General features: G+C 50.2%; 1 protein-coding gene across 1 annotated transcript; it reads left to right on the top strand.

Annotated features, from left to right (window-relative positions):
* Positions 1–290: 290 nt before the first annotated feature.
* LOC119111615 (acid-sensing ion channel 4-B) lies at positions 291–2,684 on the top strand. Its single transcript, XM_037235422.1, has 3 exons — positions 291–936; positions 1,393–1,539; positions 1,678–2,684. Exons 1-3 carry the CDS (start codon positions 320–322, stop codon positions 2,024–2,026), a joined length of 1,113 nt encoding a protein of 370 aa, XP_037091317.1. The 5' UTR covers positions 291–319; the 3' UTR covers positions 2,027–2,684.
* The last annotated feature ends 11,326 nt before the right edge of the window (positions 2,685–14,010 follow it).

The raw sequence follows: 14,010 nt of genomic DNA, 5'->3' as shown, positions 1-14,010 counted from the left end.
ATTGATTCTTGCCATGCGTTGTCAAAATGTTGGGGGCCATGGTCGGTCTGCCCGTTCCCGCTCACACGCGCTTGGTCTAACGTTCTTGCAACACTGTGGTCACAGCGTTTTGTTCGTTGGCCCTGCGACAGGCATGAGCGACATGGGGCGCTCGAAGGTGTTCGAGACGGAAGTGGACCGCCTGGGGCGTTTCCCCAGCGTGCGGTCGACGTTCAGCTGTGCGGCACCGCGCGCGGACGGTCGCCAGAGCGGCAGCGGCGCCGGCCCCGCCCCACCGGCGCCCCCGCCGCAGCCGGACGAGTCCTGGGAGGAGGTGAGCATGCCGGCGATCCGTATCATCTGCGATCCGGCGGCGCGTACCTGGCGCCGCGTCGTCTGGCTGCTGCTGCTGGCGCTGTCGGTCGCCGCGCTCGTTTACTCCGTCAACGAGCGGCTCGGCTACCTCTTCGCCAACCCGATCCAGATGAACGTCAAGCTGCTGGTCAACCGCACGCTCTACTTCCCCGACCTCACGCTGTGCAACAAGAACACCTTCAACCTGAGCGCCGTCGAGCGCCTGTTCGCCGAGATGCTGAGCGAGACGGGCAGGGGTCCGAAGGAGTTCGGCCTGGCGGAGTACAACCGGGAGCGGCCGGCGCCCGCACACGCCCGCCGCATGCTGGCCTCGCTGGTCGGACACCGTAACCGGACGGCGGCAGACGTGTGGCGGCTGACGCAGCACCAGCTCCGCCGGCTGCTGGCGCTGGACCAGTCGCCGCACGGGCAGCCAGAGTGCTTCTTCGGCCGCGGCATACAGTGCTTCGACGTCGGCAACTGGCGGGAGGTGGTCACCGTGGACGGCATCTGCTGGACGTACCACAACAACAACAGCATGAAGCAAACGGGTGTCTACAACCACCTGTACCTGCAGCTGCTGGACCCGGAGCCGTCAGAGAGGTGGGCGGCGTGGGGCGAGCGGCCTGCTTGCCCCAGCTCCGGTTACAAGCGCTCACGTGTCGCCTAATGGGGAGCTTAACCCGGACAAGGTTAAGACTCGTCCACACACGGTTCAAGACACAAACGTGTATGCAAAGCCGAGGGACCCCATTAAGCCTTAAGGGACTGGGGTGAGGAGTAGGGATGGGCTCGGGAACGTTAAGGTCAGCTTCCACCATACCCTCGGGCCTTTTTATATTGATATGCATGCTCCTGCCCGTGTGTGCGGTGCGCCAAGGTCGATTTGGCGCGAGATTAACAGCAATGCATTTAGCAATGCACTGTTCATAACAGCATAACACAACATAACATAGCATAACATAACATAACATAACATAACATAACACATAACAGCAATGCACTATTCAACATGTGTAATGTCTAACCGCGTGACTAACGCTGCCGCCGCCGCTTCAGGCAGGTGTTTGGCGGCCCGGGGTTCCAGCTGCTGCTGCACGAGGCGCGCGACGACCCGCGCGTGGCCGTGCACAGCCGCGGCTTCCTGGCCGAGCCAGGCCGCGCCACGGACGCCGAGGTGTTGCTCGAGGAGGTGATCAACATTCCGCGACCACAACACCGCTGCCGCCCGGACGCCGGCTACGCGCTCAGCCGCTGCGAAGCGGACTGCTTCGCGGCCGAGCTGCTGCGCCTCGCCGGCTGCGCGCTGCCCTTCGCGGCCGGCGCGGCGGCCCGGCCGTGCAGCACGCCGGCCGAGTATGGTCGCGCCACGGAGCAGCTCGAGCGGCTGCTGGCCGACTGGACCGGCGGCCGCTGCAGCTGCCTCTCCTCCTGCCGCTATATCCACTACGAACATATCGTGGACAAGATCAAGTACGAGCGACCGACGGCGCGCACGCGCGTCTTCTACAACCACCTGTTCTTCGAGCAGCGCGCCGAGGAGTTCAGCTACAGCACATGGAAGATGGTGTGCGACATCGGCGGCTCGCTGGGCTGGACGTGCTCGGCCTCCATCCTGACCGTGTTCGAGATAGCCGAGGTGATTTACGGCAAGTACCGGGCCCGGCGGGCGGCCGGCAACGCCGCCTGCTGAGCTCCGCCGTGCCTTCGTTCGCCACGGCCGGCCGGTCGCCATCAGCGGACGACAGCGGTGGTGACATCCGGACGACAGCGATGGTGACATCCGGACGACAGCGGTGGTGATGTCCGGACGACAGCGATGATGACATCCGGAAGACAGCGATGGGGACATCCGGACGACAGCGATGGTGACACCCGGACGACAGCGATGGTAACATCTGGACGACAGCGATGGTGACATCCGGACGACAGCGATGGTGACATCCGGACGACAGCAGCGGTGGCATCCGGACGACAGCGATGGGAACATCCAGGCGCGGAGGGCGAGACACGCCGCTTGGAAAGGTTGTTTCTGCTGTTTATTGTTTAGAACTGTAGACTGGGCCGTAACTGGCAAAACTGGGTGTTGCAAAAGATGCCGACGAAGCCTTGTTGTCGCATAGGTGCTTTGGTTGACTTAATTGCTTACTTTTTAGTGGTGGGCGGTGTTCAACTGAGAGCGACGTAAAAAAAAACGGCGTAGATTGATGAGTAAGATTACAGTTGATAGCTACTGACTTGTACCCTACGGTGTAATAATCATGATTTTGTTTTAAAGCTGTTTTCATGGCAATAAATATGACAATTTAGTCTTGTCTATCACAGTACTTAAATGTTGTGATAGCGTACCAGTATCGCAACCTAGAGTCAATAAAGGTGGGGTATGCATGAAGTGTAAATTTCACCTACGCATGCCACCAAGACTGCACAAGATGCAGCTTTAAGTTGCCAGCAGACAAATGCTGGGCCTAGCATGTAGTCAACAGGAAATGCAGCTGTCTAAGACTCCAAGGAATTTCAAGTCTGATTTTTTTCATCGATTGCCTTCCTTCTCACATTTACAAGCTGGACCACTCAGCAAATGAGCACTCAGCAAAAGCGACAAACATTTAGGCTGCACGGAAACTTTCAAGAATATTTTCGAAACGACTTCGCAACCTCTTAGAGATGAGAGAGCTTTCTTGTAATTATCTGTAACTTCAAAAACACGTAGTCTGCCTCCGTTCCGCACGTATACAAAGGCAATAGGCAGCAGGCCTCTCCTTATCTTCGTCTCACATAGCTCGTATAAATTATGATGAAAAGTGAGAAGGTGCTCAGAAAGAAAAACAGTTCAGGATGGATGCCTCCATCGGAACATAAACAGACGGCTTCATGAGTTGGGCAAAACCATGGAAAATCACATGGAATGGTTACCGGATTGGGCTGGGTAGGATTTTGTGAAGCTTATCGAGCAATCAAATGATATAAGCCTAGCGGGTTACATCTTAATCTCGGTACCCAGAGAGTTGTACCAACTTTTACTCTTAGCTACCTCACAGGTGACTACTGAGGAGGAGACTGATACCATTATATCTTCAGGCAGCTATAACATACAGCTCGATAGAAGTGAACGTTTTGGAGAGCGCGTCTTGTTTTTTTTGGCAAATAGCTTCTCAATGCACCCCTTTCAAATGAGGCAACGTGTCTCAAAGTGGCATGGTGCATGGTGGGGGTGTAAGTGTAGGCATGGTGGGGTGGCTGGGTTTATGGATTTTTTTACTGCATGGAATAAATTGCATTGCATGCAGGCTGGGTGTGCTATGATATATAAATAAAATGCTCTCGTCTCTGCTATTTCGTGATTCTTTGTGATTGCAGTGGAACAAACAAAAAACCTTGCTTTTTTATCAGCCAGTGTTCATTTCACAACTGCTGTCAAAGTGGCGATTTCCGAAGATTCCGAAGGGATTTCGGCTCATCAGGTAGGAATTACGGACCTACGTAATTACTGGAAATGCCGGCGCATTGTACGGGAGACAATAAACCATGGCAATCATGTAAGTCCATCATTAACAGTAAATCAATCAATGACGTCATTGACGTTACATTATATTACGAATATAACAAGCCCCATGCACAGCTGATGCAACATGTGCCGCCCAACATCTTGGAAGAAAGTTCACGCCACTCCGACATACTTGGTGAGCACACACCAAAAGTTTTGCGGTTTAGGTGGCACGCGTGACTCCCCATCACTACGCATAGCCTCCAGAGCGGCCTGACTACACTGTGAGACTTTAAACACACATTTTTATCCAGGGGCGTCGCTTATATGTTTTCCGGAAGTGTTCGTCTCCCCCCCCCCCCCCCATCCCTAATGCTGACTTGACTCTCCTCCCCCATGCACATAGAGAAAATCCTAGGCAAGGAAATGCAGAAACTGTCCCTGAGCTGTCAATGCACGAGTACCTCAACACATTGCTATTGGCTTCACGCTCTTTTTGGACCCGATAGTATCCCATAGGAACTTAATGGCCGTTTTCACACTAGTGAAAACGGCCATTAAGAACGGCCACTCTTTTTGGACCCGATAGTATCCTATAGGAACTTAATGGCCGTTTTCACATTATTGTTATTTGTCCTGCACTGTCCAAGGCTCCTGTTCAATGAACAGAGACCAAAGTTGGTGCCAAATGTGAAATCCACGAAAAATGGGGCGCAAAGGTACGACACCCATCGTTTGTCGTTAGATCTATCAAAATAGCCGCGAGTCCTGCTTGGGAAGTGGTGTTTTGTCATGATGTATATATTCCCTATTTTAAGGTGAGGATATGGTTCCATAGAACCGAGTCAGCAAGTACACTTAAGTTGATATGATAAGCAAGTGCATAATGATGAAACAAAGCACTCTCAGGGTAACATTTACCGACTATTCTGATTGATCTGTTGACAGTTCACGCGTAGGACTCCCGTTTGTCCCAGTTCTCGTATACTAACATTTGGTATCAAATTAGATCGTGGTGTGGTCCCCGTCTAATCTAATCACTTGAACAGCACTGTTGTGTTTTCCTAGCCACTTCATCCGTATGTTAGAGCAGTCTGCGTATGTTGCCTGGTTTTTACGAGATGAAATATGGATTTGGTGCAAAACAGACTGCGAAATGCGACAACTTTGAAGGAGAAGGCTGAATGCTCTAAATTCCCGATGACTCCAGGCTTTTACGAGGCACCGACTGTAAGGTTGGATAGCTGCACATTCCAAGAATACTGCGCGAACATCACGAAGACACCAATTACTCAGGTCCACAGGTCCTGGCACCAATCGCACGGTATCGGGCTAAGGGCTGCCCAAACACCGGCGGACTGAGAGGTGGTGAACTGCGGAAGCGAGGGAGCTTTACCTGCAGCGAGGATATCAAGTTCGCTTACGAACACCGCCGCTCGCGCGGCGGTGTTCGTCACAACGATTAAAAGATTGCTATTTCAAAACATGCATAACTTAAACAACGTTGCTTAAACCAAGTTCCAAGACGACAATCGGATGCTCAGCATCGGACGAAGATTTCAGATGTGGAACAATGCTAGTACCCAAACATTCGTGTTGCATTTTTCTGATGCAAAACTTTCTACCCGGAAGCTGGTATTTGTTGCACCATGCTCCCTCTACCAGTGCCAAGTCAACATGTGTTCAAGAAGTGATCTATACGCTTTTCGTAAAAACGTGCGCCTCGAAAAGTGTTCGTTAACACGTGTCCGGGTGGCCGGTTGAATATCCTTCGCTCGCGTTAAGGGTCAGTTTGACCCCCGAGATTAACAAAAGAGAAGGAAACTAGAGATGCCAAATTCACAGGGCGTGTAGGCCTGTGTGTCAACTCATTTGTGTCAAATTAAGATTACTGGATGGTGACTTTTGGGTCAAATAGGTTGAAAAGGTCAAACTTCTAACTGAGGTCCAAAATGTCCCAGACCTTCCCATACAATCGCCGTGAACCTAGACACTCATCCTGAGCAAAAGGTCACTGGTTCTTATCTAAGGTCAGTGACCCTGTTCAGCCTTCAGAAGGGTGACCAAAATCATACAAGGGTGCTTTTTTATTCTTGACTCTCAATAAGCGTCAAGGATTACGCTAGACGATATCTTCCTAAAAACAAAGCTTTGACCTCGGTCATGTTAGGTCAGTGACCGTTTCTGACCTTTAAGAAGTCCATGGAGTATGTATGATGCGATCCCTGTTATCAATAAATTCAAAATGAGCACCGGAAACTACCCTATACAGCAAGCTCTCACGCAAAAAAAATAAGTCGGCTTTGGCCTTGATGCGACCTTCATACCTGAACCTAGGTCAATGAAACTTGTTAATTAAATTGTTTTGTTACCTAAGAGGGTATAGCAGAGATTGAATGTCTGAAATGCCATTTCAAGGATTGAATGGCTTCGTCTGACACTCCGCTGTTGCACCAGATTGAACGATTCCCTGGAAATTGCCTTCCCTGAACCCATAACCTGATTTTGTCCGGCCATAGGTCAGCGACGTTACCAGGCACATTTAAATGTTTGATATCAAAAGATTCACTATTTATTTGTCTACAAGTGCGCGAAATTTGGCGCCAATACGACCCCGCCGTTTGAAAATCCTCTTTGACAAATATTCGTGGGGATCAAGTTGCCCCCCCCCCCCCAGCTGAGCGTGTGTTAATGCGGTCACGAACACCACGTTTTGTTTCTCCAACATCAAATGCCACCTGGCAGATGCTATACAAGATCTTAGCTGCAACATTCTTCCGTCTGCATTTCATCTCAGCCGATCAGCACAGGCGTGGCCACCCTTACTCGCAGATAGACACACTGCGGTCTCGAAGACTGATCGGACCACTATAGACTTAAAACCGGGGCCAGCAATCCACGCTGCCCTTAAGTCGTATAAATACGCTGGGGTCATTCATAAATGGGGGTCTCCCATGACGTATGGATTCACTTTTCACGACTGCTTTGTCGGCAGCATGTGTCCAGGATGTGCAGCACAAGCGGCAGACTTTACTCTGCTCTCCGTATGAGACTTCTTACCGAGAGTAATGGGTATTTTACACGATTAAGCTACCAAGACTGGAGGTCAGCACGCACACGCATCGCCCTCAGCATTTCAGATAAAGGACTGCTGTCTCAGTGGTCATGGAAGTCTCAAATGACATGCAGTGTGAAGGGAAGGTACCGGGTTCAAAGTACGGTTCGATTCCGTCTTTTACCTGGTTGTACCACAAATGGGATGCCGGAGACTAGAATCCACACGTATTTTTTGTGGTGTATTTCGGAGTGAAACAAGTATTTGTGTGGACGTAGAGCGCTGGTTATATTTTTTTTTCAAGAAAGCCTCCCTGGGCACCTCCCCGATCACCAGCCTTCACCTACTCTGTCCTTCCAGCTATTGATATGTCTATTGAGAAAGTTGTGTAAGTATATACTTGAAACCTCATATTTGAGCCGTCTAAACGCTAAGTAGAATAGCCTAGCCACAATTATAGGTAACAGACACGTTGAAAAGAGCTGTTATTTGTTCATAAGCCGTCTTATGTCAAGGTCAAATGGATGGCTTCAGTGGTGAATAAGCTGTGGAATCAATTTTCGCGTTGTTTTCTACGGTTCAGTACCGCCGACGGCGCAGCTTGACACCCTTCAATACCGCCACCACTCACGTGGTCGTCGGTTTACGTGTGAAACTGATGAACAGCCTCTGTCGCCCCGTCACCGCGTCCAAATTGCTCTAAAAATCACATCTAAGGGAACAGGGAAATAACTCATGGGGGGGGGGGGGAGCAGGCCTCCCGGTATTGCCCCGCTCATTCCTATCGCAGTGACCAACCAATTCGTCTTCAGCGCGCCACACCAGCGGTGTATAGTCGAAGTGCCACGGCCACTCGTCGGGGCCTTTAGAAAACGCATCATCAAGGAGGAGGAAGTGTGAAGGGGAGAGAAAGATCGGAGAAGGCGCCATGCACTCGGGAACGCTCGTCCGTAGCTAGTTATCGAAGCCCGTTGTAAGGTTTTTGTTGCGCAGTGGACATTGGCATTGACGCCTCTTCCTTCATCGCATTAAAAGCGTTCCGGAGAGAATCACGCGCATAAGGTGATGAAGCGAAGATGAGCCGTGGTTCTGGCTGACAGAATCAATGACTAACATGACAGTCAATAAATCAGGGGAAAAGCAATTACTGGCGAGCTTGATTGGCTCGGAAACGAATGGGAGGAAGAAGAGCTGTGTGCACGGCCTGCGTCATCACCTGATGGTTCAAAGAGAAGGAACGATGCACCTACCGGTTTGTCCGCGTATGGGTCCATGTGGATGACCTCAGAAACGACCGGTTACCGCGTCGGAAACTCTTGATTAGAAGAGGGTCTTGTCAGGATTTCCCCTCCGGCATTTCGCAGCTTGTTTACAGATACGGCCGTCTGATGTGGACTGCAGCCCAGGTCATCACTACACCGTCCACTCCGTCGTCCAGGTCGCCCACCGCACTATCGTCCGCTCGCCGTCGGAGCGTCGGTCGACGGTTTTGGCGCTCGCGAGCACGCGCGTCGTGCTATCCTCCAATAGGGAGGCGGCCGCCACCGACGACACAGCATTGGAGGCCGCAACCTCCTCTGGGCCCCAATGAAGCGAGGTAGAGAGCCGGATCGGAGGCCATTACGGGCTCACTGGAGTCGGGCGAAGACAGCTTGCCACCACTCTGAAAACTATGCCGTGGTTTGTTTCGGATTGCGGCATTTACAGTCATTGGACAATCACACGCCTTTTAGGTGAAATAAACCAGGTCTTGCCTTCGCCCCCTCAGATTTCCATGAAATTGGGTGCAGAGCAGTCCATGGAAAATAACTGCGTACTGAATTTGAGCCAGGCTGCTTTCTGGGGTCGGAGGTCATTCAATGTCGAAGACCAAATGTTTTCATGTTGAACTCTGTATTCTTTGCTTTTTGCAAACTTGGTTTTGCCTATGCCACTTCTCAATCGAGATGAGAAAATCGGGCTCCTGCGGATCTTAACAATGTTAAGCTCAGGCATACCGTTTGAGTCACCTGCCAGACTACGTTCAATGCGGTCGTCAATGCGGTCGTCTTTTATTGCATTACTGTTTATGCTTGGGAGCAAAGCTTCTCAGGTCTGTGAGCTCACGATGGTATCCAAAGGTGCAAGGTTCTTCAAATTAACATACGACCCTGTCGCTGAATGAAAATGATGGCTTTAATACGCATGGTTTGGATCACGTGGCGGTAAAATGTGTATGATTTACCAATATTTTTCTCCGGCTATCGTCTTCTTAGAATGTCGCATGCTCTCCCTGAATGTGCTACTAATGTGCCACCATAAGAAAAGTTTAGGGCAAAGCGACTTTTCTTCAGCCATGACGTGTATTTGCTCGCGCGTATTGTTAGGGCAACAGAGCCCGAAACTATCGACGATCTAACCTGCGCTGACTGTAGTGTTGAGGGCAGAAACACGGGGTTGTAACTGAAATTGTGCTTGATATAAAAAAGAGACCTTCAACTCCCGGTTTTTCGGCACAGTGATATCAAAGTTCTCATGTGGAGTGAACAACCATGAATATACCAAGAGATGCCTGTTTAACGATGTTGTAGTGCCGGGTAACGATGAAATTGCCAATACTCAGATTGTAGATGGATACTTACTCAAATATTGAGTGCCGTCAATACAATAGCTATTTGGCACTGCAACGCCGTTCAGCCAGCACCTCTTCCAATATTGAAGGTCATTAACTCTACATAAGAGCTTTGAGCTCATATTGATTTATCGCTGTCTTTATGACCATGGAGGACCCAGTGAACCATACAGTGGACGGTCAACGGGTGTATTGCAGCTGTTCTTTTCACCGTGAAAAATGAGACGGTGCATCATCTCCCGTCAGGCTCATAATTCAGCGGGCGGTCCCAGATGGTCATGGAAAGTTCAAGCACGGAGACCATTGTACTCAAGCATCAGAAGTATGATTTAGCCCAAGGACAACCAGAGGCGGCTTTTGTAAACAACTAAAAGCCGGCATCTAACCGAGCACTGCCAGCAGCGGCAGGGAACGATCAGCTACCGCAAACCAATTCATCATTCTTATCATCATCATTGTGATAAACGTCTCTTTTCCTCATTCCAGTCTCTCTCTCATTTGTCATTTCTGGTTAGGTCTCGTCCTTCCGAATATTCCTGGCGTATCGGAGCATCATCGCGACCGCACCAGCTGCCAGTTAGTGCTGCCTTCGTTGCCGGCACCAGTCGCCTGGGTCTTGTGTTTGGCCAAGTCTGGCGTATGTCGAGGCCATGCCTTTTGAAACCCGGGCTGCGTGGACCACATGTTGGTGGAGAGCAAGTGACGTAATACAGCAATTGCAGTCCTATCCGTCGATGCAACCGAACATTCGTTTCTAGCTCCTGAATGTAACAGCTCAGAAGGTACAGAAAGCATCGCGCTCCACATGAATGCAACAGTCGGTCGGCCTTCCCAGAGCGCCCCGCAGCCCTGCACGAATCGGAGCAGCAATGAACGCTGCTGCTCCGATCAACCGTTAACCGAAGAATGCTTATGGTTACGCCGATCGTCCGTAACCGAATTATGGATACTCGCAGACAGACAAAGGCAGGTCGGATGGTTTATCACCGCGCACAAAATATGGTTCTGGTTGCACATTGCCAAAGCTGTCCAAGGTCACGGTCAATCTGGGTTACGTCAGATACGACTTAAGATGACCTCGGCTGATCACCTGAACGCAGTCGTGATTTTATTTCAGGAGCTGAGATGACCGCCTCATGCGAGATGATAAATAATAAAACTGCGTGAATCAGAGACAAACCAGCACCATCAAGTCTGCCTTAAACTGACAGTTTACTGAAGCGACATAGGTGTCTCTAAACGGTATAGTAATATAGGTGTCTCTAAGCGGTATAGTAATATAGGTGTCTCTAAACGGTATAGTAATACAGGTGTCTCTAAACGGCATAGTAATATAGGTGTCTCCAAACGGTATAGTAATATAGGTGTCTCTAAACGGTATAGTAATATAGGTGTCTCTAAACGGTATAGTAATACAGGTGTCTCTAAACGGTATAGTAATATAGGTGTCTCTAAACAGTATAGTAATATAGGTGTCTCTAAACGGTATAGTAATATAGGTGTCTCTGAAACGGTATAGTAATATAGGTGTCTCCAAAACGGTAGTAATATAGGTGTCTTTATAGCGGTATAGTAATATAGATGCCTCTAAAACGATATAGTAATATAGGTGTCTCTAAAACGGTGTAGTAATTACGCTGCTAGAGTACGTTGTTACCAGGGTTGATAGATTGGTCGCGCTAGGTCAGTGACATATGATAACCACAACTACAGTTGGAAAGTTAGGCAGTAGCATCGTTAACAAACTATGAAGACCACGATTCCTAGAAAGACCAGATCACAACTCATCGCTGAAATGCCCCAAGTTCACTCACTTGTTGGACGGACATGCTTAGACTAAAACTTCCGTAAGTCAGTGACCTGGAATAACCTGTACATAAACAGTTCAGAGTACACATGACTTTAGATAAGACAGTAGTACTAGCGTTATTCCTCGGAGAAAAACCAGGGGAATGGAACTATAGTTCGGTTGATATTTCGGCAACATGCCATTATCGGAACAATAGCAGAAGTGAATTCAGAATTGCCTGCCGGTGATCCTACACGATTTTTCAGATTTTTTTTTTTAAATAGCAAGCCACATAATTCACAGGACGCCAACATTAATGAATCAAACAAAAAGCGATTGCCAGCCGTTACCACGATACGTTGCCTAAGAATTAAAACATGTTCCTGAATGTGATTAATAATTAGGATATGTTCTAAATGTTCTTCGCCAATGCACTGCACAACTTACTCATGACTCCAATGCAAGAGAACATGCGAGGAATTTCAGGAACCTAGCGCAGGCCATTTTCCAATCATGCCCTAAACGATCATGGGTGGCGAATACTTATCTCACCCGCCTCCCCGTCAGTGGGAAGGTTAACCACGGAAACACATCACTTACAGGTTTGTGCTCAGAACGAGGTAGATGCTGCGATAGTTCCTGTTTGTAGTCAACCCATTGTGGAAAGTCAAGAAACAACTTGAAGGGTCAGACCAGGTCAGCAGGAGTGCACCACTGATGAACTTTACTGCTCGTCTTGAGTTATGGTTCTGTGATGGTTTGGGGAACCATGCAAAGCTTGAGTGAGCTCTGACTATGACTTCAGAGGTCACCTGGTTACTTTCTGATCACTTCGCTACTACATCCTACTGGCGTCCATATGACCACGTACTTCAGTCGATTACATTGCACGGTTTACTTCATCCCCACTAAGGTTTGTCAATGCAAATACGAGTTGGGGTCAAAAGGGCCCGTTTCTTACTGATTCGATACGAAATCGCTTCCGAACAATTACTTCGCTCAGTTACTTTTGATGAGTTATGTCATGACTGAGATGAGATGAGTTACTTGGAACTATCATTTAGCTCTAATTTCGTTCAGCAAGCACTGACTTAATTTCTACATTACATAACTACAAATAACGCCTCTGTTGCTAGTTTTTCTGTCAGGGAAAGCACAAGTCTGCATGTAATTTGTGCTCGGGGCCAGCGGAAACGAACCTACGAGCAGCGCACGGGAGCGGAGATGGCCGATGGTCGTTTCTCGAGGCCACGGACATCAGGAGCTACCTGTGTCGAACATACGCGCACTGCAGCAGCTTTGTCAGGCAGAACACGGATGCAATGCTGGTTGCGAATCGCGCCGCGGTTACCCGTAGCCGAGAGTTATTCGCACTCCACTGCAGCCTGCACTCACCATTATCATGTAAAGCTAAACATAATTGAAATGACATGCAGGCGAGAACATAAAATGGAGGTAAAGCTACGACTCACGTCAGGTTACTGCGGCCGAACTTCTCGATCAATCGCATTATTAAGTAAGCAGCAGCATAATCAGGCTAAATGTCCACCACGCTCGTGCCAGTATGATACCGTCCATCTGGTATGGACCGCATTACACATGACAATACTCATAACCCTTTGCGTATGCATTGAGAACGGCGCGGAGATGTGCGGCGGTGAAACAATACGCTGGGGGTTTCGACCGGGAACATGAAAACTTCACAGATGCAGGCATTGCGGTACAATGTCTTCCTCCAGCCAGGAAGGCGCAATCTCATGGCCTTAACAACCCCCGGCATTGCGACATAAGCAAGGAAATTTGCCCTAATAATTCGAGCGCATGAATATTAATGTTCTGTTGCCTGCGGCTGCAAATCCCGCACCGGCATCACTGGGACCGAGGGCGCCTGGACCGTCCGGAAGCAATGCAAACGCGTCCCATTCCTTTAATGAGAAAACTTTGCTTCACCGCTTCCAGCAGCCGCAAGAGCCGTTCGGCGGCCATTGGCACGTGCCAGTCCGGCTGCGCAGCAGGGCGGCTGGCCGGCGGCGGCGGGAGCCCATCTCGCCGGAGAGTGCGGGGGGCGGGCTGGCGGTGGGGTCAGCGCTGCCGCGCGGCCGCCGGCCGACTCGTCCATCAGGTGTCGGAGCAGCCAGACGGGAGCCGGCCGGCCGCAGCCGCATCCAGGACTGACTCCATCTCTGTCGCGGGCTAGCGGCGGGACTGCGGCGCGCACCGCCCCGGCGCTCGGCCCAGGCTGTCGGCTTCCACAACACTGATCAGCGTCGGCCGTCCGTCCTGCCTACGTGTGCGGTCAATACCGGGCTCGAATGTATTACAGCATCGGCTCAGAGACCCTGCGTCTAAAAAGCGTCACCAGAGCGGAAAGGTCACGGGCAGCATGTGCGCCGGGCAAGGTCGGAGCGAGCCTCGCTGTCAGCATTGCTGGATGAGCTCAGCCCCAGTGGCTGACAAATTGCTCGTGGGCCCACCGGGCGCTTCGCCACGTCCAGACAGCGCATTCACCGCCGGTAGAACGCCAAGGACCAAATAGGCTAAGTTTATTATCAACTTACAAGGTAATTTGCATGATATTGCGACTTGGGCTGTCTTTGAGGCGTAAATATAGCGCGGGAGCCCTGGTGTAAATGGGAGGAAACAAGCAACCACTAAATGTATAAGAGGAAAACGGCAAGTCTTACTTTGGGGGAGCCGGTGGAAATTTGTGTACTTCAGCTCGCAGTTATATGTCA

The sequence above is a fragment of the Pollicipes pollicipes genome, unplaced genomic scaffold, assembly GCF_011947565.3.
Source record: "Pollicipes pollicipes isolate AB1234 unplaced genomic scaffold, Ppol_2.1 Scaffold_7261;HRSCAF=8764_pilon_pilon_pilon, whole genome shotgun sequence".
Taxonomy (NCBI): domain Eukaryota; kingdom Metazoa; phylum Arthropoda; class Thecostraca; order Pollicipedomorpha; family Pollicipedidae; genus Pollicipes; species Pollicipes pollicipes.
Note: the sequence above shows the minus strand (reverse complement) of the source record. Positions and strands in the feature narration are given on the sequence as shown.